This window comes from Arvicola amphibius, chromosome 3 (assembly GCF_903992535.2).
Source record: "Arvicola amphibius chromosome 3, mArvAmp1.2, whole genome shotgun sequence".
NCBI lineage: Eukaryota > Metazoa > Chordata > Mammalia > Rodentia > Cricetidae > Arvicola > Arvicola amphibius.
In genome coordinates, this window is record NC_052049.1 from 184,507,444 (window position 1) to 184,533,771 (window position 26,328).

The 26,328-nt window shown below is 50.7% G+C and overlaps 1 protein-coding gene across 2 annotated transcripts in view; it reads left to right on the forward strand.

Moving 5' to 3' along the window:
- Ctdspl (CTD small phosphatase like) overlaps nucleotides 1-21,123 on the forward strand; it is a 117,941-nt gene extending 96,818 nt beyond the window's left edge. For both annotated transcript variants that reach the window (XM_038322380.1, XM_038322381.1), the window contains 5 exons: nucleotides 5,837-5,938; nucleotides 9,067-9,123; nucleotides 12,398-12,490; nucleotides 16,208-16,393; nucleotides 17,667-21,123. In XM_038322380.1, the coding sequence (XP_038178308.1) occupies nucleotides 5,837-5,938; nucleotides 9,067-9,123; nucleotides 12,398-12,490; nucleotides 16,208-16,393; nucleotides 17,667-17,792 (564 nt within the window). In that variant the 3' untranslated portion in view covers nucleotides 17,793-21,123. The remainder of the gene's footprint in view (nucleotides 1-5,836; nucleotides 5,939-9,066; nucleotides 9,124-12,397; nucleotides 12,491-16,207; nucleotides 16,394-17,666) is intronic.
- Nucleotides 21,124-26,328: the final 5,205 nt, after the last annotated feature.

Consider the following 26,328-nt stretch of genomic DNA (forward strand, 5'->3'; position numbering starts at 1 on the left):
CACACGGCTAGCTTTACACCCGAAATAACAACACACAAATTGTATTCTTTTAAACACTGCTTGGCCCATTAGCTCTAGCCTCTTACTGGCTAACTCTTACATCTTGATTAACCCACATTTAGTAATCTGTGTAGCACCACAAGGGGTGGCTTACCGGGAAGATTCCAGCCTGCATCCATCTCGGAGAGGAGAGCCATGGCGACTAACTTCCCTTCTTCCCAGCATTCCCTGCCCTATCAAAAATCCAAGGCAGTTTCTTTGTTAACCAATGAGAGTCCTCCATCAAAGGTTCCTTGTGTAATTTGTCTTAGCATCGGATCGATGAACTCCAGGCTCTGTCCTACATCTACAGCAGACAGTGGGGCACATGTGGCTCTTGGGACAGGTTTCCGAAGAGGCAGCACCTGGCTGAAGTAACTCTAATCATGTCTTTGTGTTGATGCCCCCCAGCCCCGTACTGGGAATTACCTTGTGCACATTAAACCAGCTCTCTACCACTGAGCGACATCCCCCCCCAAGCCCCAGTTTGCACCTCTAAATGATGATATAAAGGAAAACAGTTCCACCATTGGGCATGGTGTCACCTCCACTGCCTGCTCAGCATGCGGAACTAAGGACAAGGTCAGCTAGGCTCAACTCAGTCCTGAGGTTTGCGTCTTGGCATCTCTGGTAAAATCTGTGCTGACTTCCCAAGGCCCCAGTCACTTAAGTAGAGTGACCCTGTGGAGCAAAGGGTGTTCTGGGTAATACTGAGTGACTGAAGCTAGGTCCGCATCAAAGGACTAGATACCTAAGCAGCTTCAGGACCAGGTCCCCTGGACTCCTGAAGGCTTTCTCCAGGAAAGACGAAGGGCCATCTGAAGCCACGGGTGCCCAGAGCAACTGCTGGCACAGAATCCCCCATCTCTGCTTCAGGCCCCACCCCCACTTCTCTCATTCATATGCTGGTGTTTTTGCATGTGCAGAAGTTTCAGACTTTGAACTTTTTATTCAACAACAATTCAAGCCAGTAGTTAAACTTTAAATGATGGGAAATTAACATAAGGGGAAAAAGGCTCTCCGAGCAGTGCCCACATTCTAGCATAACTCTTGTTAATGTTTGTCCCACCCTCTCAGAAAGCTCCCAAGCAAGCATGTTTATACACATGAGACTGTGTTGCTCCCGCCATTCTGCAGGCCGTCTGATGCCAGTCACGGACACCCTGAACATCTTTGCACAGATCAGCATATGTACCTCTGCCTCATTGTTTTGCCTGCCGCTGACCGCATTCACGTGGCTGTTTGTGTAGTCACAAGCGTTTGTACAGGAGTGGCTGTGCATCCATGGGCCTATCCGTTGAGTCCTAACGGAAAACACTGGGTCCAGCAGCCTAATCCGCATTGTGAGCTGTCGAAGCCAAACTGCCCTCTAACACCGATGACTATGAGATGACCCCATTCCCGCTCAGAAATGCTTTTCAGAAGCTTCGAGCCTTTACTATTCCAAAAGCGAAGAATGCTGTTGATTTATTGCATTGACTGGCATCTGTGGACCAGCGAATATGAGCAGTCTCTCACTGGCCGCACACCTTGCTTCCATCCTGCCTGTCTAAGATTTTTCTTGTCCTCTCTTTTGTAAATGTTCAGGAAGTGGTGCTTGGGCCTAAGAGAAGGAGCTCAGTCGGTAAAGGTGTTGCCAAGGCCAATGACCTGACCACATGACAGAGAGAGATCACCAACCCCCAGAGTTGTCCTGTGACCTCCATATGTCCACATAAACGCATGCACGCGCACGCACACACACTTTTTAAGGTTTTAATGTGAAAAGACTATAGTGTATCTTTTGACCGTGTTTTCAATCATTTTGGCCACAAAGAAATTTTAATCTTCTATAGGTAAATTCATCTGATGTTTTATGAGTCCTGATTCTGTGCTTTGGGAGATCTATCCACTCTGTAGCTGTGACTCATGACCCATGTCCTCTGAGATTTTGATGTCCTTCATTCATTTAGAAAGCATGGGCTAGTCTCCAGTGGCCGCTCTGCTGCCCTGAATCTCTACTGAGCCCTCATCTTTGACACACCACTGGAATGACATGTTTACCGGACTGTTGAAATTTTCAGTTATTAGCTTTTGTATCCCACCTGTGGGCTTGGGAGTCAGGGCTTCCTCGCTGGGAAGCTTCATGGGGTTTGTACTTATGGTCGAATGTTGACGGCTAAGGAAGAAATGTAGGGGATGGGAAGTTCACATGGCTTGAGATGAGCTTGTGAACGTGGCGTCCTCCGTGAAAGAATCCACAGGGTCTATGACCCAAGTCCTGTTGTCCCACACTCTTGCTGAAGTTCACACTCAGAGGCCCGACGGTATAGCTGAACATTGAAGTAAAAGGGAACAGCGGGATTGACTTAACAGTCAGTCTGTGTTGTCTGCCAAAAGCTTTTAATAAAACTGGAATTTCATTTCCAGACTTCAGATGGCAAACCACGATGCCTTTCTAAACTTCTGTGTTTTTGCCCCATCTTGCAAGTCCCATACGTGCATTTGTGTAAGTGACTTTGTATAGAAGAGGCCATTCTTGCCAGGCAGAGGTGGTGAACGCCTTTAATCCTAGCCCTCTGGAGGCAGAGGCAGGCGGATCTCTGTGAGTTCAAGGCTAGCCTGGTCTGCAAGAGCTCGTTCCAGGCAGCTCCAAAGCTACAGAGAAACCCTGTCTTGAAAATCAGAAAAGAAAGAAAAGGCCATACTTTTATCATACTCAGTGGCCTGTGCTTGTAACCCCACTACCAGGAGGGTGAGAGTTCCAGACCAGCCAGAGCTAAATGGCCAGCAAGGTGAGTTTCACAACCCGCGTTCACCCCTAGAACCCACATACAGGTGGAAGAAGTCAGCAGAGCCCAGAGTTGTTCTCTGACTTTCACACATAAGCCACGACACGCATGCATGGCATCAGGTGCCCACACGCAGTAATGATAATTAAAAAGGGTTTTGTTATGTTTTAATGACTAGCCTGGTGGTACAGGCTTCTAATTTCTGCTATTTGGGAGGCTGAGGTAGAGTGAGTTCAAGGCCAGCCTGGGTACCTTGGTCAATCTTGTCTCGCGTTTTCAGAAGGAAAAAGAGGATAGGTGCGATTCCGTGCTAGGGTGTTTACTCAGCCTGCATGCTGCTCGGTTCAGCTTACAGTTCTACTGTAAATATTCACGGCACTTCTTGATGTAATGGGAGTTTTCCTTGTTCTTAAGCTTTATGATGACCTCAGAGATTTGGTTAAATCTTCAAGTGACTGATTCAACACACTATGGTGACTTTACCGTGTCTTTGTATTGCCATGCACATGGCTGGCTGACCAGAGGTCTTAGCACGGGCTGAGGGATCTGCATTCCTCCCGAGGAGACCCCGGAGAAGCTGTGTGAAGGGCTGGATTGATGGAGCTCTCCCTCCTTCCTCTCTACTGTAAAATCAGTGGCTTACTTAGCCAAGTTTCACCCCTCTGACCCCTCCTTTCCTGCATCATGTGGTCAGAGCTGTTTTTCTTAATTACTCTTAACTCAGTCAATGCTTATACAGTGTGGTACATATGCTGAGAAGGTCATTTTTAGTCTCGGGCTTGGGAAATCTCTGAGCCCTTTGGGCAGATCTTTGATGTTTTCAGATCTGTGAGGGGTAGAATTGCTAGAGCCTTGTTTCCCAGGCTAGCAATTTAAGTGACTGGAGTTTTAAACATCGCTTTAGTAGCAGTGTGTGCAGCCCAGAGGAAGGCTGGAGGGAAGGATGCTCGACCTGGGTGGGGGAGATCGAAAGGGGAAAAGTCTTACCTGTCCGTAGTCTTCACAGTGAGACTGTGTCTGTCACAGACTTGTATGATAAAATCAAAGCAAATTTTACCATGGTCATGCGCATACCTTCTGCTGTGGCACAAAGAATTCCCTATCTTTTGGTTGTGTTCAACCCTGCCTTTTTAAAAAAAAACATGTTCTCGTACAAAACTTCTTGAGAGTTTATCTTTTTTTTTTAATGCCCTGCTGACTCCGTCGTTTATAATGATGGAAACAGGTCCCCTCTCAGTCCCTGAATTCCACATCAGCAACCAGGGCACATCCTACCTCCCTTGCTAGTGCCGGAGGCCGTGGGGGACAGGAAGCCAACTTCCGTTAGAGCTCTGGGAAGTGGGGCCTTCTGGGCTTTCTCTTCCCCATGATTTAGAAAAAGGCATCAATGCCAAGCACCCCGGCGTTAGGACTGCTTCTGGCCCCACATGTCACCTCTTGCTCAGCCCCTGTCCTGGGTGATCATGGTACCTGCCTCTTTAGCTAACCTGCCCTGTGGCTTGCACTCACTCTGCAGCTAGCTAGGGTTCAATTCTATTGTATTTGCAGTCCTGGAACTAGCCCTAATGTCCCACACATGCCAGCACTCTCTCACCGAGCTAGATCCCCAGCCCTACCCTTGGGCCAGGGTCTCGCTAAGTTGGCCAAACAAATCCCTGAACTCATTGTGTAGCCTAGACAAGTCTGGCTCCTCCTCCTGCCTCGGCCTCCTGAGCAGCCCTCTTGGGATCACAAGTGTGTACCATCCAGCTTCAAAATTACTATTCTTTTTCACTTAGCTAATGTTCAAAAGTGAAAGGAACCAACCACTTCACAGAAAATACCTCTGATTTCATGCTTGCTTGTCTTGCTTGAAAAACTCCACTGTTCATTCTTCCGTGGCTGAATCTAGATATTTAATTATGTTTTGTTTTGCATCAAATATTAAACAGTTTGCAGGAAAAAATTAACTAGTTAACATTAGCCTCTGAACATACCACAGTCAATTAAAATACTTCACATTATCTCTGGAATGAGGCACGGCCCAAAGAAATAAATACTCGGAACAGAGCAGGCTGGCTGAAATCACAAAGCATTGTCGTTAGCTCTTTACGACCCCACCACAGGACAGGATAGGAGTCAGCTGCTACGAGAACAGATTGGGGAAGTGGGGGGCGGGGGACTGGCTTAACACAGCAAGTGGATTAAAGTCTAACCTGATGTAAGAGGTACAGATGCTCCAACCATGGGTTTCACGCCACAACAGTGGAGGTGCTGTGCCCACCATTTTCAATTTTAATACTTGAAGGACAACTGTTGGTGGGTCAACAGCTTCTCTTCAGGTATTTAAGAATGCCAGCCATGAGGCTGGAGAGACAATTAAGACTTTGTGTTACCTTTGTAGAGGACCTGGATTCAACTTCCAGCACCCACAAAGGTGGTTCACAGCCCTAACTGCAGTTCCAAGGATTTGACGCCCTCTTCTGGCCTCTACAGGCACTGAATGCACAATGTGCACATACAGACCAGCAGGCACACATGCGTACACATAAATAAAAGTATCACGGGTAGAAGATAGCTCCAAAGTTTCCTGACATGTTACAGTGAAATTTAGGCAAACCATGAGCCCAAGAAATAGGCTGTGACGTCAGAATGGTTGTTACATGTAACTGTTCATTTCTTATGTGATTCATCTTAATAATAATGGCCACCCTGTGGGTGCCAGGGAAGTGCTGGGTGGTTGAGTACATCTGATAAACATCTGTTTTACATGGAGCTATAGTTGCCTCGACTGATAACAATAATAAGTGTCTGAGGTGATATTGAATGCCAGGCACAGAAAGACACGGTTTCAGTGGGACAGAATCCCCATTGCAGAATCTCTGTTGTTATTGCTTTTAGTAAAGGGACCTGATAAGCCTGACCGGGCCTCTAAATGTCTGCTTTCATTTGCACCCTCGTTAATGTAATCTCTGCTGTTGTAGAGGTGGGGGGAGGGTCAGCCTCTTATATTGAGTTTATAATATTGATTTTTTTTCTTCCTTTAGCCACCAGCTAAATACCTCCTTCCAGAGGTGACGGTGCTCGACTATGGGAAGAAATGTGTGGTCATTGATCTGGATGAGACCCTGGTGCACAGTTCATTTAAGGTAAATTCCACATTCAGAATCTCGTGGGGGTCTTTTTGACATCATAACCACTGTGTGAAAAGGGTGAGGGCTGTGGCTGTGTGCGTGTGTGTGTGTGTGTGTGTGTGTGTGCACCCACGTGGGCACATGACTCCACTCTTCATGAAGAAATCCCAAGAACTCAGGGTTTGCCCAAGTGGACATGAGCTATGATAGTTGAATATTAACACATTGGTTTGGGGAAGAAATTGCTGGGCTGCCAGTATCACCAAGTACTTCCTTGAGGTCTGGGACTTCTGCACTCTCAGCCCGGTAGAAATGCTTTTAGGTTCAGGTGGTATGGACAATCAGTGCCTGGGGATGTGATGTTTTTGAGGTAACTGGAGCACTATGCATCTTATTGGGTGGGGCATGGGGTGGGGTATTGTTGAAAACTGTTGGGCACCCTGCTGCCCTGGTTATGTTTCCAGGTTAATTTTTGAATGAAGCCTTGTCCAGTGGACTGGGCCATTCATTCCTACTGTTCTCCCGCTGGGGTTGCTTGTTTCCTTCGGCTAACTGAGTACCCACCCTCACAACCCCTCTCTGTGGGCGATGAGCTGCCACTAAGCTCTGTCTAAGTGAACGTCACTCCACCTCCCGGCCAGGGACAGTTACAGCAACAGAGGGCCTCCGCACCTACGTGGCAGGAGCTACGTTAAGACAATGAGTTCATTCATTCCTCCTCAAAGTAGAAGAAATTGTTTAAGGGAGGCAGAGGCTGCCAACATTTGGAATAGGTGGTTGGTGTGCTGGAGAGAAGCAGTGGGTGTTGAGCCTGGTTCTGGTCACCGTGGGCTATTCCCGTCAGTGAAGCTGCTCTACCCTGGCCGGTGCCACTACATTCCTCCTCCCCCACCCCCTACCCTGAGATGCCTCTTGCTTCAGTGAGAGATGTGACTGGCGCCACCCGTGATGAGCTGGGTGTCTCACCCGAGCCCTTGGCATTCCTGTCAGGCCATCAGGCGGGAAGAACCATCAGATTTACCATGCACCTTCCTGTTGGGAACAACATGGTACATGGTGCCTTCTCACTGAGCAAACAGGACAAGGCCAGGAGGCAGTCCCTGAAGGCTTTGGAAGGTAACTAACCTGGCTTGTAGGACCACCTCATTACCCAGCATTCCAAGGGCTGGACTCTTCCAGGATTGGTCCTGGGGCCACGGTGGCCTTGTGTCCAAGCTCGACTCCACGGTGGCCTTGTGTCCAAGCTCGACTCTAAATGTCATTGCAACATTTCCCCTTCCATGAAGCAAGCGGCTTGGGGCTTCATGCACAGAGCAGGGTCAGTTACTGTCATAGCATAGAGAGCACTCTCCCAGGGTGCTCTGGACAGACTGCCCAAGATTACCAAAGGTTCCTGGCTCCAAGGCAGGACCTTGGCAGCCCTGATGTCTCTGGACCCTGCTCAGACTGCCACAAGCAGTAAACATAATTTCCTCATTTCTTTCCTGACCTAAGTACATTTTAGAATTATCTCTTACTTTTTTATTTATCTATTTTTGTGAGTTACATGTATGCCATGGCACTTGTGTGTGTCTGTGTAAGGTCAGAGCACACTTTTAGGGTCAGGTCTTTCCTTACACCATGGGTTCGTGGGCTCAAACTCATCAGGCCTACCCAGCACTGAGCCATGTTTCCTTGATGCCCCGTCTCACGGGCTCGGCCTGAGCTACTTTAACAATTCAGGTTAGGGTTTTTCACGTCGTGGGCATCTCAGTCTTTTGGGAAGTGAGCGCTGTGGCCCTCTGATGTGACACACAAGCTCAGGACTCCATATGGCTTCCATCGCCCTGGCACATGAGAGCCTAGCAGCCGTGCTTGGCAGCTGAGGCTGATTCTCCTCTTACTTCACCGTGTGGAGTGTGATTTCATAATCCAGAGCCTTGTGACAGTTATTCTTCTATCGTTTTTCTCTGTTTCTCATAACTTGATATTTCAGTGGTAAAGTTATGAAATTTTGAGTTTATCCCTTGCTTTTCTACCCTGGGAACAGATAAACTATGGTCTTAAACCTCAGCAGCACCCCCACATCTGGGTGCTTTGTGGCAGGATGTTGGTCTAGCACACTGCACATAGTGATGGGGCAATGGTCTAGCACACTCCACATTTTTCAGTTTACATGTCAATGAAGAGTGTGCGGTGCACGGATGAACTTAAAGGCAGATCCGGTTTACGGTCTAACCAGAGGTTCGGCACACCCTCTCCACCCAGTGGCCACCATGCACTTCCTCTGTGTTCTGTGTCTCTCTTGCCCGCAGGATCTGCATGCTGATGAGTCTTTTGGACTGTTCCTTAATTTTCCTAGCTTGTGAAATTCTGTTTAGAATACATATGAGCCTGTCATTGAGCTACGATGACTGCTAAAGTCCTATTTTATTTCCAAACGCGTCCACTATTCCCCAAGAGTTATGCCCAATGCCTGTGATGTTGTGGGTAGGATGGGTTTTGTGTTTCTTAGAACAGAGCAGTTGAGAGGGTGGCTGCCTTCCAACCCCAGAGCAAGAAACCAGGCCAGGCCACCAGGCAGGGCTTGAGGCTGCTGATGGAGCCATGGGGACCTATCATGCCCACCACCACAGCAGCTGTACAGGGCAGACACTGGAGTCCAGAGCGGGAGGTCTGCCCAGGCTCCTGGTAGGCGGCATCTGTCTTTCTGCTCGCTGTGGGTCGGTGCTCTGTGCACTGCCAAGCTGCCCACACTGTGCGTCCAAGGACAAATTGCTTTTCCAGTGGTGGTGACTCTGGCCAGTAGGCTTTCATCGCTGCCCCCTGGTGGCCAACATTGGTTCCCCTCATCCTGTCTGGGCCCCAGGCAAGGGCTGGACTCTCTGAAGAGCCGGTTCTTTTGCCAGGCTGTGCCACCCTTTGTGGTGGAGGCAGGGGAGTGACCAGGAGGTTGGACCAGGATGCTGAAATGCCACGACAATCAGAAAGAAACGTGCCTTCCTGCTTGTGTTATTTCAAGGACCCAAGGCATATGCCAGCACCCTCCTGAACTGTTTCCCCCAGTTATCAAAATATTGGTCCAGGCAAGCTTTTTTCTTGCTAAAATTTCCAATTTTCTTTCCCCTTTCAGACGTATTAATCACAGTTCCTTTTCTCTCTAGCCCATTAGTAATGCTGATTTCATTGTTCCCGTTGAAATCGATGGAACTATACACCAGGTAAGAAATCGAAGCCAACCTGGAGTTGTGGCGAGCATTTTCTTCTTGTGACCACATTCCCTGCAAATGTCATTTCTAAATTCTCATCTCCGTGGTCATTTTATTCCAGCCACAGGAAACAAACTTTGTATAATAAATACAGTGACCCAGGCGTGGAGACAGAGGCAGACGGATCTCTGAGTAGGAGGCCAACCTGGTCTACAGAGCGAGTTCCAGGATAGCCAGAGTTGATACACAGAAAAATCCTGTCTCAAAAAACCAATAGGAAATAAATGAGTGCAGTAAATGAATTCCTACCTCACACACATTTGTCTTACGCCAGGCTAATGAGGGACCTTTTCTGCTCACAATCGTTAAATGTGATTGTTCTTTGGTTTGATTGATTTAGACTTTCGGGAGTTTCTATTTTCATTATTTTATTACTTAAAAAAAATACCAATCCAAATTCTCACTCCCTCCTCTCCTTCCACTCCCTCCACAGACCCTCCCACCCCACCCCCTCCAATCCTAAGAGAGGGCCATGCGCCCCTCGCTGTAAAAAGTCCAAGCCCATCCCTACTACATCTAGGTTGAGCAAGGTTTACATCCAAAGAGAATGGGGTCCCAAGAAGCCAGTACATGCCGTGGAGACAATCCCAGTGTCACTATCAGTGGCTCCTCAGTCTGCCCCAACTGTCACCCCCCTTCTGCCCACCCCAACCCCACCACAGGCTTGACATCCAGTTAATGTCCTCCTGTGATTGCTTTAGGCCACTCTCCTAGCATGCAATAGGGAAATACCACAAATCAGCCATTATGGGACATCTTGGGAAGAGGTGTTTTGTTTTTGTTTTTGTTTTGTCTTTGTCATCAGCAAGATTTTCTGGAAACGGCTTCATTTATGAATAGATTAGAAGCGTGGTAGAAGACCTAGCCTTGGAGGTTAAAGTAGAGGCAGCTTTTGTCAGATTCCCCTTAGGAATGATGGGACCGTCTCCCCTAGTGACATCAAGGCCTTAAGGGGAGAGTATCTGGCCTCAGATGGCAGGAGGGAACATCTAGTTCCTAGGCCACATGGGATATCGTTTCTTAATGATGTCAGTAAGGCCCCGTGACGCTTGAATGCAGTTACAACTGTCCAGGCCTGTAACAAAAGTCAGCAGTGTAACCACCTCACTGCCCAGATGGGGAAACTAAGGCTTAGAGAAAGGGTTGGCTCAAGATATGTGAAAAGTATCAAAAGGAGAGTCCTGACTCCCGAGCCAGGGTTCTTTTCCTTAGACTTAGACTTAGCTTTGCAGGAAGCCGGACCTGGGAAAGGCGGTGTCTCCACATCTCACGCTTTAAAGCCATGGTAAAGCCTGAGCTGCAGGCACCTGGGCATTAACATTCGCAACCAGCATCTGCTAGTTAACCCGGCATCCGACAAGCAGTTCGGACTTCTGCACTGAGTACTGTGGTCGGAGAGAGCTTGAGATGAGGCACGGGAGGGCTGCCCAGTGGCGTGGAGAGAAAGTAATCCACCACACCATGTGACCGCGAGCATGCGCAGCTCCCCCAGCCCCTTCTCTTTGGCCCTAGACACCCCGGGGCTGGGATTAGAGACTCCGAAGTGGGAGGAAGCCACAGGTGCTAAAGCAAGAGGACCAAGGCCCTGGCGAAGGCCGTGGCCTCGTTCAAGTAATCCAGGATAGGCTGTGCAGGTCCCAAGGGGCCTATTCTTGGTTACTTGCACGGGGACGCGGGCCTGGACGCCGGCATCCGGGCCCAGGACCCTCCTTTCTGCCAAAGGCGCCAACGTCAGAGTTCCCTGTCAGTCTCCAGCTCTTTGCACGTAGCTAAGCGTGCTGTCCAGGCACAGGACGGGAGGCCACGCCCAGTCACTGGCTCCAGAACCAAGGAGTGTTGCGAGCAAAGGGGGTCCTGCGGCTGCTGCAGCCACAGCTCTGTCCTCAGCCCGAGCCCAGCACCCCAGCTCAGCAGGGTCCTATTGGTACTCAATCTCACGTCCCTCTGGCCCCAGACCCACTTTCAGCTAGCCGGGCGGCGCTCTCCCACCTAGCCGTTGACCGGCACAACACCTTTTTCTGGCATGCTGCGAAACAGTTGTTTCCACGTGGGAATGATGTCGTCAGCGGCAGTGTGTTCTCTCTCTCTCTCTCTCTCTCTCTCTCTCTCTCTCTCTCTCTCTCTCTCTCTCTCTCTCTCTCTCATTCTCTGGCTGCCTATGATTGGCTGGGCGGGCGCATGGGCCCCAGCCCAACACCACACGTGTTGTCAAGCCTCCAGGTCCCGCGTTCACACTTTGCTCAACCCATAAGCTTGATTCCTTACTCAGTGTGAGAACTCCTATTGATCCTTCAAGGTCAAGGCCAGATGTGATTCTCTGTGACTCCCTCCTCTGGAAAGGAGAACTGTCTTTAATGTAAATGCCACCGCCCTGCTCTGCCCCCACCCACCCCCTGCCCCATGATGGGTGTTGTATTTGCTAATTTCTGTAAGCGTATGTTCAAGGCTGTGAGCCTGGCAGGGGTAGGTAGGCCTGTGTCCATCCCATTCAGCCTTGTAGCGGTACCCAGCAAAGCGCTGTGGCCTAGTAAATACGTTGCGTTTTTAAAGAGATAGGCTAACTTAAGTGGAATTTATTCAATTTTTAATCTGGTCCTCCCTCTTCCCACATCTTCTCCCTGGCTTTTCTTTCTTTCTCTTCTCCCAGTTCCCTGAGACTCACTTCACCTCCAGAGACAGGAGCCTTGTGGTCCTGTGTGGCCCGACTGTGGGAAAGAGGCGCCCCTTGTCACTCTGGAGTACTTTCTGTGTTCCCACATAAGCAGAGTAACCTCCATGGTGTTGAGCAGAAAATCTTCAAGCATTTTAGCCCCCGGGGCCTTTTTATGGGTTGGGGGGTAAGGGGTACATTCAGAGTAGAAGGCAGCAGCCAAGCCTCGACTTCCAAAAGCACAGCACATAGGCTGTGGCCTGCGTCCACCTAGGGACTGACTCACAGTGGGTATCTAAACCCACATGGGATGAATGAGTGGCTTTACCTGAACACGGCACAGCTGTGCCCCACACTAAGACACTAAGACACTCGGCACCGTGGTCAGCTTCCCTTTCTCCTTGTGAGGAGTGTCTACTGGCATACCTGGAACCTACAACCAGGTCTCCAGTCCAAACCTCAGCAAATCGCGCACAGATAGGCCTGGCAGCAGCAGGAGGCCCCCTGGGGCAGCTCTGGATGCCCAGGCCGTCCAGCTGCTGTGTGGCTGATGCCTGTTTTCTCCTCCCGTTGCAGGTGTATGTGCTGAAGCGCCCACACGTGGACGAGTTCCTCCAGAGGATGGGGCAGCTCTTTGAGTGTGTGCTCTTTACTGCCAGTTTGGCCAAGGTGCGTCCTGCTCCCCCGCTGCAGACTCCCAGCCGTCGCCCCAACCCCTCCATCCTCCACTACCCCCCCAAGCTGCCAAGAGCCTTTTGTTAAGGTGGAGGAAGCTATTTTTGCGGTGACAGGTTCCCACCCCAGATGGGATGGATGCAGGCCATGTGCATACTGCCAGGCTGAAAGGCTTCTGGTTACCATGGTGACAGGGAGCATTTAGAACAAATGCTCCATGAAAGTTGCTGTATGCAGCCACCTGAAACCAGTTATCCACAGCCGAAATCACAAGACCTGTCCATTGTGGCTACAGAAGGATGGCTGCCCAGCACAGGCATGGTGGAACATCCCTCACCCACTGACTGGCAGCCAGATGTTCGAGGTCTCGGTGTCCCTGGGTTTAGTGGCCACAGGTCTGGGGGAGGAACAAGTAGAGACAGGTATCAAGTGTCCCTTGTAGGCATGGGCTGATGATCGTTCTGACTGGCTTAAGGAGCTGCCTGGTTTCTGGTGCCGCCTCGGTTTCCTCCTGTTTAATTGGGGCTAATTCCATCTGCTTGATGGAGTGGATTAAATGAAGTAGCCCACGTGGATGGTTAAGCATAGCTCCCAGCTCCTATTAGGCAGTCGTTCATTGAGCCCCTGCCATCTTCTATGCACTGCTCTGGGAACTGTCACGGGGTAAGCATTCCTGACGTTCAGTGTATAGGATCGTACGTGTTGGTGAGGCTGATAGCATCCCGACAGGGCTCATTGGTACCATGCTGTGGGCAGGCAGAGCAGGCCCCTAGCTCCTCCGAGGTCTTCCCACCATGAGTCTCACAGAGTCACGTAATCCACTTGGTAGCATCCACAGTGTCTCCATGAGCACCTCAGAAACTCTGAGTAGCCCCAAAGATGAGCTCTGTGGTGTGCAGAACTCCAGGAGCCACCAGCAGCCTCCTCCTTCGTGGCCTGTCTGGACAGCACCCACATTCTTCTACATGTTGAACCTGTGACCTCGGGTCCTCAGCACTGCTCCGCTGGCTGAGGCATTCCCGTCTGGGTGTGTCCTCTGTGCTGACCAAGGCAAGGGCCACCTATAGAGCACACCGCCAGCCTCATCAGCTGGCCTCACCATGAGCTGCTGAGGAGAGATCCCACACGTGGGCTTTGTTCACTTGTACAGAAATCAGAGCATGGCCTCAAGGAAATAGTCTTCCCCAGTGGTGCCAAGACTAATTGTGTGCGCAGCCTCAATGGTGCCTCTGATGCTGCTCCGGGATGCTCAAGAACCTGGAGTAATAAACAGCCAACTAGCAAGGCGAGGATTGCACCAGTGCGTTGGACTGGGGCTTGTTTTTCCCTCGGCAAGACTGAAAACACTCTTCCCTGGCATTGTCCCCAGTGTTCGCCTAAACATCCTTGTTTGGGCTGCTCTTCCTGGGCTGCTCCCGCCTGCCCCACCATCTGTTTCAGTATTATTCTTGCCCTTCAGAGCCAGACCCAGTCCCCAGTGCAGCCCTGTATGTAGCCTTTCCAACCCCAATGACCAAGTCGTAGCGAGGCGTGGCCAGAGTTCTAGCTCTTGATGATGAGTTTAGCTCAGTGCTCAGCCTGCTGCATCTATACAGTGAATCTCCCTGCCTCCTGCCAGGGCCTGCAGGTGCAGCCCACTGCCTCCCAGACTCCACGGTATCTGCTGCTTGTCGCATATCCTGTCACTCATCCTCCCTCCACACGTGATAGAGCACCAAGGACACAGAAGAGAAGAGATTGTGCCCCTGCCTCGGGCGCCTGTAGGCTTCATCCTAATCTTGCAAGCCTGGAGACCCAGACACTTCCCTAAAAGATGATTGACAGGACTGGAGAGATGGCTCAGCACTGATGCCCTCTCCTGGATTCTGTGGACACTGCACACATATGGTGCCCATACATACATACATACATACATACATGCAAGCAAAATACACATAAAAACAAATCAACCTTTAAAAACATTTGAGGGATGATTGCCACTTCTGGAGGTAGCAATGAGGAGAAAGTGATGTCATCTTTTTTCGTGCGAGTCAACCCTTTGTAGAGCGCTCACATGCCCCTTGGCCAGCTTCACCCTAATAGTGCTCTGAGCTGCTCGGTCAGTGGGAAAGGCAGCTGCTCCTGGACTCTGCCCCACTCAGGATGTCCTTGGAGTGGAAAGGACTTTCCCACGGATCCAGCTGTAGCGCATCTACTACGGCCTTGGTGACTCAGCCTCAGGTGTTCTCTCCCTCCCTGGAAGGGTTGCAAACCCTGGCTGTGGGCCTCATTTTGGCCTTGCTGGTGGATCCAGGCCTCGAGTGAGGCCTGCAGGACAGGGCAGCAATGGGATGTGCCGTGTGCCCTGTACCGACTCTGAAGACAGCAGGTCAACACTGGGGATTCTAATCAGGGCAGCGGTAGGATATGCTGCGTGCCCTTCAGCAGCCACTCTGACAGCTGGGGGTCAATGAGCTGGGAGGGGAGGCCAGCAGGAAATAGGAGCTTCCCCGGCCAGGAGAACTCGTCCAGGAAGATGCCTTAGATCTAAAGAAATGAAGGTGGGAGTCAAACTATTTTTGGAGATGAAACTGACAGGAACTGCTGACGGATTCGATGGGAGAGACCTGTAAGAATGCAGTGCTCTCTGATATACATGGAGAGGGAAATACCACAGTCCTAAAATACTTCCAGCTATTCGGTCCATCTTTTATAAGTGGCCTAAGAGGCTGATAGGATGGCTCCGTGGGTAAAGGCACCTGCCGTGCAAGTCTGGCAATCTGAGTTTGATCCCTGGAGCCCACGTAGAGGTGGTAGGGAAAAATGGTTCCATAAAGGTGACCTCTGACCTCCACGTGCACGTCATTGTGCACTTGTGCACGTGAACATAAGCGGCAACGATAATAATTTTTAAGTAAAAAAATAGAAAGTAAGTCCGAGAAACTGGGAAGGTGGCTCAGTAGGTAAAGTGTTGCTCACGCTTCCCTAGAATGCAGAGAACCAAGCGTGGCAGCCAGCGTGGCCCCTGCAGGTCCAGCACTGGGGAGACAGAGACGGGGTTCCTAGGGCTACTTAGCCAGCCAGTCTGACTGAATTGGGAGCTACAGGTGCAGGGAGAGACCCTCACTCAAAAACTAAGGTGGGGACAATGGAGAAAGACACCGACGATGACCTCACGCGTCCGTGCACACCTGTACATGCACACGACCAAAACAAGGAGTAGTCTAGGCAGTTTCTTACAGGGCCACAGATCTGCAGCTTCGTAACGCTGTCCACTTTTCTGAATTACTCAGAAGAGCAGGCCTTGCCCTCCTCCCTCCTCCCTCCTCCCTCCTCCCCTGACACTTCGGGCCGCCTCTCTTCTCTCTAAAGCTCCCCCACCCTCGCCCCCACCCGCCATGAAGCTGCCTGCCTCTGTGTGACTTCTTTTTTTTTTCTTAACATGATTTCCTCCAGTCTCCTCTGAACAGCTGCCAAAATTTACAGCTTGCCAGACCTGGGGTTTTTCTTTCCAAATCTAATAAAATACACCAAACAAAAAGTCCAGCCTGATATCATGACTCATGCCTGTGATCTCAGCACATGGGAGATGGTGGCCCAGGAGGACCCTATCCTGGGCTGCTACGTGGCACACATCTTGCTACCCTACCTCCCCGCCAAAAGGGGAAGTGTGTGCTGGTGTCGTAGGTGGATTTCTGGCTCTTCCGGCTTCATAGAGACTCTTGTTTCCAGTATGCAGACCCTGTGGCCGACCTCCTGGACCGCTGGGGCGTGTTCCGGGCGCGACTCTTCAGAGAATCCTGTGTTTTCCATCGTGGGAACTATGTGAAGGACCTGAGTCGTCTGGGACGGGAGCTGAGCAAAGTGATCATTGTGGACAATTCTCCCGCCTCCTACATCTTCCACCCAGAGAATGCAGTAAGTAGTCCAGAGAACGGGCTGTGTCTGCCTCCCGCTCAGGCGCCTGCCAATCAGGAACCACTCTGAACACCTGTGCAAGGGGGGCTCTGGGCATTCTTGGGTTTTGGTTTTTTTGAGACTGTGTAGCCCTGGCTGTCCTGGAACGCTGTAGACCAGGCTGGTCTGGAACTCACAGAGATCCACCTGCCTCTGCCTCCCGAGTGCTGGGGTTAAAGGCAAGTAAGCACCTTATGTCCCTTTTTAAGTCTAGAATTGTATGTCTCTACTATTATAAGGGGGACACGACCATATTCAGCTAAAAGGTAAGAATAAACCATCAAACTACTGCCTCACAGTTAAATATGTTCCTGTTGCCAGGTGTGGTGGTGCCCGCCTTTGATCCCAGCACTCTGAAGGCAGATGATCTCTGTGAGTTTGGGGCCAGCCTAGCCCACATAAAGAGCTTTAGGCCAGCCTGGCCCACATACTGAGACCCTTTAAATAAGTAAAGAGATTCATGTTAACGAGTCAATCCAGTTCCACCTAGTGCACCTGGCAGTTGTCGCCAGCAGATAGGGGTGTGTCCGCCGCTGCCATGGTTCCCTTCCACACCTCTGTTCCTTTTTTAAAAAAATATTTTATTTATTTATTATGTATACAATATTCTGTCTGTGTGTCTGCCTGAAGGCCAGAAGAGGGCATCAGATCTCATTTAAGATGGTTGTGAGCCACCATGTGGTTGCTGGGAATTGAACTCAGGACCTTTGGAAGAGCAGGCAATGCTCTTAACCACTGAGCCCTTCTCTCCACTCCCACCTCTGCCTATTTCTCCATGGAGAACTAAAGGGAGCTCTCTCTCTTTGCTGTATCTTCCGAATGCCCTCAAATTCGACATTCCATGTTTACCTGGTCACTGCTAAGCCTAGGCAGGAGCTCTGCTTCTCTTTGACACAGCTTAAAGCAGTGGCCCTAAGGAGAGTCTGGACCCATGTGCGTGGACTGGGCTCTGTGGTTGGTGGTTGACAGGTAACCTCTGAGAGGCATCCAGGGCTCCCATGGCAGTGGGGCCAGCGCAGTGCCATAAAGAGCTTTGAAACGGGCATCTTTTCTTCATCGGGAGCACTTCCTGGGGCTCACTCACACGCCCTGGGGACGTCTGCCTCACTGAGCCACCCCCTACCCCTGTGTCAGATCCAGCACTGACTCCGGACCAGCTGCTCTCAGTGCTCGGGAGCAAACAAGGGACGACGGTGACGGTGTCGCCCCTAGGTCCTGACACGCTGTCTTGCAGGTGCCTGTGCAGTCCTGGTTTGATGACATGGCGGACACAGAGCTGCTGGACCTCATCCCATTCTTCGAGGGCCTGAGCAGGGAGGACGATGTGTACGGCATGCTGCACAGACTCTGCAGCAGGTAGCCCCTGGCTCGGGACCCTCCCGGCCTCCGGGTCACAGGGTGAATGTCGCCATTGCCTACCTGTTTCGTTTTGGGTTTGTTTGTTTTTTCTTTTTTAAAGAACAGAAACAACTATTTTAAAGGAAAAAAAAAAAACTCTTTTAATAGATTTCATAAAAGGACATGCATTTTACCAGATTCGATTTTCTTAAAACATACCAAAAAGAAAAAAAAAAGGAAAAAAAAAAAGAAACCTTGGTCTCTTTCAGACGCCCTTTCAACTGTCCTCCCTCCCAAGAGACAGCCCGTCCCCTTTGTCACGAGTTGGGGCAGCTGACCCAACTCAGAATCTCTTTCCTACAGGATGAAGTGCCTTTTTGAATGTTATTTTAAGCTGAGAGTTACTTTTTGTATACGACCTATTTCCAGACATCTTTTAGTCTTTTACTGTCTTAGGTATGCTAAGACGACAAACAGGACAGTTTTCTAGAACCTGGGAGCCTGTGAGTGGTGGGGTGAGGATGTGGCCAGGGAGAAAGCGGTCATGGGAGCCTGCCTCCCAGCAGGTGCGACTGTCAGCCTGTGGCGTGTGCGGGATCCCGCTCCCTCTTACAGGAGTCTTCTCGTGACGCTCGTGGTCCCCATCCATTTCTGGCCAGTCCAGAATGTACCTTCCCATGGCCCCATGCTTTATGAAGCAACCAATTCCTTTTATTATGATTTCCCATGTTGATAAAATTTGTCTTGAGGTTGCATTTTCCCCTTGAACGGTGACGTTAGGGTCACATCTGCTTTCCCACAACGGTCACACGTCTGTCCCGTGTTGTTTTCCTGTTGTCAATGGTTTGAGGAGAATAGTTACAGAAAACCCTAAAACCCTTGGACTATCAAGTCTTTCCTTCCGAAAGCTGGGTACACGTGGAGCTGTGTGGGACTTGCTGCTACTGCGCTGCCACCAAATGGAACTGACCAGCGGCTGTTACACTGTTCTTTGCCACTGTGCCTATGCTCAGAATATGCTCACCGCTAAACTGCAGGTTTGGACAGGGTCAGAAACGGGGCCCGCCCGCCCCATCAAGCACGGCACCAACTGTCTCCCTTCCTTGGCCCTGGCCACCAAGAATGCTGAAGGGCACAAAGGGTTTTTTTTTTTTTTTCCTTTAAATAATTAAATAAATAAAGGGCCAGACCAGCGCTCAGGTGTGGATCCACTTCACACCGCAGCCAACATCAGAGCCTATGGAAGAGCTCCCCTGTCTCGCCTGAGAACCTGTGGCCTCGACCAGCCGCCACCTCCATGTGGCCCAAGTCCAACTCAGCCTCTTTGGAAGCACAGCCTCTTCAAGCCAAGGGTTGGGGAAGCCTGTCTAAATGGGAGACTCGTTGCTCCAAACCAAGGAGAAGGGCTCCTCGCTGGAGCACAGGGGTCTCTTTCGAGCCATTCCCTGTTGGGTGTTCAGCAGTGCTGTGTTAACGTCGCTCCCCCGAAGAATGAAAAGAGCCCTTTCGTGTTGGCACCGTTGCCTTAGTCCTCTGGGTTGGGCCTCAGCTAGATTTCTGCTGGGAGTTGCTGGCACTAACAAGACTCAAAATCAGGGGTCAAACTTTAAAAAAAAATTTTTTTTTTCTTTCACAAAATAATGAAGCCAGCTACCTGGCCTACCTTCCCACAGTGCTTTGGTCTGGGAAACCACTGTGCATTCAGAGCAGAAAAACAGAGGGATCATCAGATCTCCTGACTTTCTGAGTGTTCCGAACCCAGCGATCCCTGTGCCAATCACAACAGAAACTGCCCCTTTGCTAAGCATCACCACAGATAACAAGTTACGTGGCAGATCCACATACGCCATAAATCCTCACGGACACCAGTCATTAGCCGATCCCGCTGCCTTAAGTGTCTTGGGTGTTGCAGTGTCTGCCGCTTGTTGATTTCCACGCAGAGTGAGGCCCGGATGAGAACCTCAGGTCATCTGTCACCCGTGCCTCTTGCTGTACCGGTGTCACGGGCCTCAGTTTGGAAAAGGGGGCAGAATGGACTGAAATTCCAGAATATTTCAGGGGAAGTGAGCCTAGAAACAGTGCTCCGCTTCAGACAGGTTCGAGTTCTGGAGCTGCGCATGGCCCAGCCCTCGGGGTACCGGGCGGGGAGCCCTGTTCCTACCACCGCAAACATGGGATGTCTCGGGTGCGTGGCAGGGCCTCTGAGGCTTCTGAAATCCGCACCTTATTTGACCAAGCTCCAAAATGCCAATTTTTCTTTCTTTAAAAAAAAAATCTGCTTTATGTACATAATTGAAAAAAGTCTATATTTTTTAATCAGTTACTTGTAAATGAAGCAATAGAATTCTAACAAGGCCAAGAAAGGAGACGAATGTGTGAGGTTTATTTTCTTAAGGTAAATACGGGTATTGCTTTTAATTGTTAGTTTATTAAAAGTGTGGGCTTGAAAATTTATCAGCCACTTCTGTGTGCCATATCCTCCCCCACGTTACCAAAACACTCCATCTCCTTAGCCAAAAGAAACAGCTGACCTCCCAAGTTCTGTGATCCTCTCAGCTCCACGTTCGGACCACTCTCCTAGACATGTGCTTCCCATGTGAAGGTCTGGGACAGGACGGGCTTGGGATTGGGGACTCCAGCCTATGCCTTCTGCATGACCTCAAATGGGGGCTTCCTGGGCACCCTGACCCCTGATGATGTTAGTGTTCTGTCTTCCATTTGTTCTGGAATCCTCCGTGTTGGTCTGTGGTTTCATGCACTAGCTGTTTGTAAACAATGTGTTTGTGCCCTAATAATACCGCCTGTCGCCCATGGCAGTTGGTGGGGATTCCTTTGACGCGGCGCAACGTCGATGAGATTGGGGACATGAGAATGTCCAAATGACACTAACTTGTCATGGTTACAGCATTTGAAGTTGGGGTACGAAATGAAACCTGGAAGTGTGTATAGTCTGGCAGCGTTTTACAACCCTGGTTTCTAATAAAATCCGGAAACACACAGCCCTGTTGGTCAAACACTCGTGACGTGTGTGCCTCTGCTTCTCATGGTGCTGTGCTGGACAGCTGGCACGCCAGCGGTTGGGAAGAGTGGATGGCCTCCCCTGTGCAAACGTGCTGGCTGCCTCTGCTCCCATGTCACTGTATAACTGACGGTGTCTGTCCCTGGAGCCGCCCTGCAGATGGACACCCCAGCTGTCGCGATGCTGGTGTCTGGGGGCTTATGGTTTTCTGCCGGATGCTTGTGACCATCCGGCGCTGCTTGGGAAATACTACATGTGGAATATGCACGATTCTGGGGACAAGTATTGTCAATCAGTGATTTCCCTCCTGCCAAAAAATAAACTCATGAAACTGCACTGTCTCATGGTTGACCTGCTTCTCCAGAGGTAGGGCCTGTTGTTGGAGTTTTTTATTTTTATTTTTTCCTTCCCCTGCACACCACACCCTTCTCTGGACACTGTGGGTCTTGAGGTCGTTCTCACTTCTACAGAGCAGGGTGGAAGGGAGCCGGGCCACAGCACTCAGTGCCAGAGTTACTGGCACCTAGGGTAAGAAAACCATCCAACCCAAATTGCTCATAATTTGAAAAGGGGCAGCTGCTCAGCCCTCTGGCCCTCTTTCCCCAGACAGGGGGCACGACTCCATCCTCCCATAAGGACTCCAGCCCTACCAGCTGAGGAGGGTCCTGGGACAGTCCCCTTGGGATGGAGATGGAGCCCTGAGGACCACATTGCCACCACAGGTCCTGGGTACCTCCCCATCCCAGCAGAACTGCCCAGCCAGACAGCAGTCACTTTGCCTTAGCCTGACTCTGACTACTAGCGTGCCCTCAATCCTTTTCTTCAGTCTGTTCCCCAGTCCTTTCTGCTGCCACATCCTCTGCTGTTTTACACCCCACAAACACAGGCTTAGTGAGTGCCCAGGCAGGTGGAGAGAAGACCGTTACAAAGAGGACACTAAACTGGGACTCGGGGTTCCCTGAAATGTGCCCTGCTCTTTCCTAGTTATGACAGGAAGAATGGGAAGGAGGGAGCAGAGCAGGCTAATTGTCAGTTGGTGAGATGGACAGGAAGTGCCTGTGGACTGTGGTCAGGGTCCCTGGAGTATCCAGGCCTGTTCATTTCCCTTTGCTAGAGATCATCAGGATGCTCGAAGCCAAGAACCTCTAACTAGTGAGGCATCAGGCTAACCCCAGAACAGGCTGGACCTTCAGGCTATGAGACAGAGGCATACAGGCCCCTAAGCTTTCCAAACAAAACCCCATCATAGCTCTAGTTGTAGCTACACCGAGAATCACCAAAGGTTGAGTGCATTCCTCAACACTGCCCCCGCCCCCCCACACGCACACAAACACACACATCGCCTGGGGGGTCTTAAAGGTACCAGTTCCTGAAGGGTGACAGCTCTGTGGGTGACGAGAGTACTTGCTGAATCATAAGGCCCCGATACTGAAGTCCCAGCTCCCACATAGGATACAAGCTTCTAAAACAAGCGTAAGTCCCTTAAATACACATAAATGCCAGGAGTGGTGGCATGTCCTTCCAATCCTAGACCTAGGGCAGCATAGCCTGGGGGATTCCTGGGACTCCCTGGAAGTCCAGCCTAGCCTACCTAAATGGTAAACTCTAGGCCAATGAGAGACCTTGACCAAAGGCGGTAGACAGCATCCTGAAGATGACATTCCAACCTCCCACATGCATGTGTATTCATGCGCCTACAAATGCAAAACACAAACATGCTCATACACCCAAATGCATGTACAGAAGGAAAGGGCTAGGCTCTTCAAAGCCACCGTGGCACTTTGACTCAGATCTCTCAGAAGGGGAGCCTTCCTTAAAAAAACTCCCAAGTGACTAGAATGTGCAGCCCAGGCTGGGAACAGCTGACTGGCTACAGAGGAGTGGGAAATTTGTCCCCCCCACGGTCCCAGGTCTGGTGCCCACACAGTGCAGCTGCCGTGTGCAGGGTTTGGGGAGTTGCCATACAGCTTTCTTGGGAGATGCTTTATACATGGTCACTGCTAAAAGGGAACCCAGAAAAGCACAGGAAGTCCTCCCTGGGTGCCAGGAGCCTTTCCATGGCCAGAGTATCGTCGGTGCTAGCTGAGAGTCCTGGTTGAGCGTCCGGAGCGATGGCTCAGCAGTGAAGAGTACCGCTGCTCTGGCGGAGGTGGAAGCAGTTCCCAGCCCCCTTATCAGGCGGCTCACAACCTCTAGCTCCAGTTCCAGGGGTCCAGTGCCCTCTTCTGGCCCCTGTGGGTACCAGGTACATACATGATGCAGAGACATATATGCAGGCCTTCACACAATACAGGTAAAATAAAAATATTTTTCTGTAAACCTTGGCTAGGTCAAGTGAATGGGAGCCCAGGTCACCTGCCGGGAGCAGAACACAGCTGTTCACTCTCCTGCATCAAGGGTGGGACGGTGCTCTGCCCCAAGCTGTGTCCTAGCTATGTCCTCGTGGACATACTCCACTCACCGCTACAGTGAAGAGACGGTGAGGCCGTTTGCACGTGAAGAGGCCAACGATTCATCTGCCCTGAGTACCTTACAGTCCCCTGACACACACAGGACCTGATTCCCCAGGAATTCCTGCCTTGGGGTTGAGTCATTTCTATTTCCTTGTCCTGCAGCCAAATGTGAGGACCCAGCAGTCACAGAGGTCGGAGTAGAAGGGACAAGAACTGGAGGATCTCCAAGTGCTCCAAGTTGTTAACAAGGCTAGAGTCAGGTGACCCTTCCCATGCCCCATCCTCCCCCTGCAGGGAGATTGCACACCAGCCTGGGGGAGACTAAGCTGAGATCACCAGGGGGCCGCGGGGTGGGGGCCTACCGCTACTCCCTCACCTAGGTCAATATTGACACGAAGAAGGTAGGGCCCTGGAGATAAGCTGGCAAGAGCATAGAGCCCCAAATCCCTGGAAACCCACGGATGTTTTTGCAGAGCCACCTGGGCCAGAACTCAGTGGGATAAGGAACTTAGCAGACAGCACAGCCAGGCAAGCCCAGCTCATCAGACCCCAAACTAACGGCTAAGGATTAGGGTGGGTATGTCCACAGGGGAGGGGTGACCAAGAGAGAACGTGAACCAGAACCCCTTTCTTGCTCTGGGGAAGGAGAGAGAAAGAGTAAGTACCCTGTCCTTCAGCACTCAGTACTGAAGGAACTGAGCCTACCCCAGTCTCAGTCTCTTCTCTTCTTTTCTCTTCTCTGCTCTTCTCTTCTCTTCTCTTCTCTTCTCTTCTCTTCTCTTCTCTTCTCTCTCTATCATAGGTGTAATGGCCACAAGATGACCCAAGCCAGACACCAAAGTCAGGTCCTAGTCTGCCTGCACATCTCCAGGCTCTGCAACCACAGGTCAAGGGTTTGGGGATGGGGATGGGCACGTGAGGGGTGGGGTGGTTTTGACGCAGAGAATTTTGAGAACTTTTGGAGGAGCTTTGTGTCCACCATTAAGCTTCTGGGGCTGGACTGCACTAAATGGGGCATCTTTCCCAAACTGGGGATTGGAGGGGTATCACCCTGGGAAAGAAATGCCAGTTCGAGAGGGAGAGGGAGAGAGAGAGAGACTGAGGTCTGTCATCAGAGGGCGCCAGAGTAGGAGCAGAGAGCAACTGCGGAGAGAATTCCATGCCCTAGTTCCATACAGAGCATCTGCCTGCTTGCATGCATGCACACACACACACACACACACACACACGCACACACACACATACCATATCTCATGGGACAAATCACAGCAGCGCACTATCTGACTAACTGCAGTTGCCATCAGCTGCTATCCTTAAAGGCACAGCACTAACGGGACCTTGCCCTCAAGGGGCCCACATTCTTCCTGCGCCCACAAGTCCCGGAGAAGGGCTCAACTGAGTTCCAGGGGAGGGCATGAAGCAGGAAGCAAGAAATGAGTGGGTCAGGAGGCTGCTTCTCCGTTGGCAGTTACGTTTGAGCTAAGAGCTAGATTTAGGGGAGGCGGGCAGGCCCTCAGGAAAAGACACCGGGCAGATAAGCGGTGTGCAGAAATTGAGAACAGAATGTGTTAGGTGCCTTTGAGCTATGGAAAGCCCCACACAGCTAGAAATCATGAACCGTGGAAGAGCGCCCAGTTGTGCAACTGGAGAGAGGTCCAGGTAACTTGGGCCTCGTTCTTGCTCTAGCATCGGAGGCTTGGGGACAACAGGAAGAGGTGAAGATGTTTAGGTGAGATGCCTCCCTGTAGCTGATCAAGATCATAGGAACAGAAGGTGCGATGGTGGAGGGGGCGTAGGGAGTGTTGCTCAATGAGTATTTAGAATTTATAGAGTGTAAGCTCCAGTTTTTATTCTCTGTGTGTGTCTGTGTGTGTCTCTGTGTGCCTATGTGTGTCTGTATCTGTCTAGGGGGAGTGGAGGAGTGGCATGGGCACAGGTGTAGCTTCCCTTGCGGAGGCCAAAAGCTGACATCCGGATGTCCTCCTCAATCATGGCTCCACCTTATTCTTTGAGACAGAATCTCTCACTGAGCCTAGAGCTCACCTAGGATCCGGTCACAGATACCCCACTGCACCCCCAGTCTCAGTGCTGGGCTACAGGTGTGTGCACCACACTCAGCCTTTATGTGGATACCAGAAATCCAAATTCAGTTCTTCATGTTTCTGCAGTAAGTGTTCTACCCGCTGGGCAATCTCCTCAGCCACGTAAAGTTTCTATTTGGGAAGCCAGAGAGGTAGAGATATGGATGGATGGCAGTGACGGTCAGCGTCCCCATGCCACAGAATTGTACACTTAAAAGTGTAGGGTGACCGGGTGGTGGTGGCACATGCCTTTAATCCCAGCACTCAGGACTGAGTGAGTCCTCTGTGAGTTCGAGGTCAGCCTGGTTGATGTACTGAGAATCTGTTTCAAGAATAAACAACAGCAAAACTAAGCGATGGCCTAGATAGTATAGGGGAGGGTGTGGGGGCTGTGGGTCAACACTAGCTCATCGTCTTGCAGGAGGGGCTTAAGCAGCCCTTGATTGTGATTGTTGGAGTGTGGTAAATATTTTTGTTTTGTTTTATGAAACAGGATCCTGCGTAGCCCACACTGACCTGGAACTTGCAATCATCCTGCCTCTACCTCCCCAGTGTTGTGATTATAGGCAGGTGCCTCTATGCCCTAGGGTGGTTTTAAAAAATTTAATGTAATGTGTTGTTTAAGATTTCATTCAAAGCCAGGCGGTGGTGGTGCACGCCTTTAATCCCAGCACTCGGAGGCAGAGGCAGGTGGATCTGTGAATTCAAGGCCAGCCTGGTCTATAAGAGCTAGTTCCAGGACAGGCTCCAAAGCTACAGAGAAACCCTGTCTCAAAAAAACCAAAAAAAGGGAAGGAAGGAAGGAAGGAAGGAAGGAAGGAAGGAAGGAAGGAAGGAAGGAAGGAAGGAAGGAAGGAAGAAAGGAAGAAAAGAAAGATTTCATTCAAGTATACAATGTATTTCGATGGTATTCAGCCACTACTCATCCGCCTGCCTCCTCCCAAGCCCACCGCCACACTCACCAGTCCAATAGGAAGACAGATTTGATGTGTTCAGTTAGCCTTC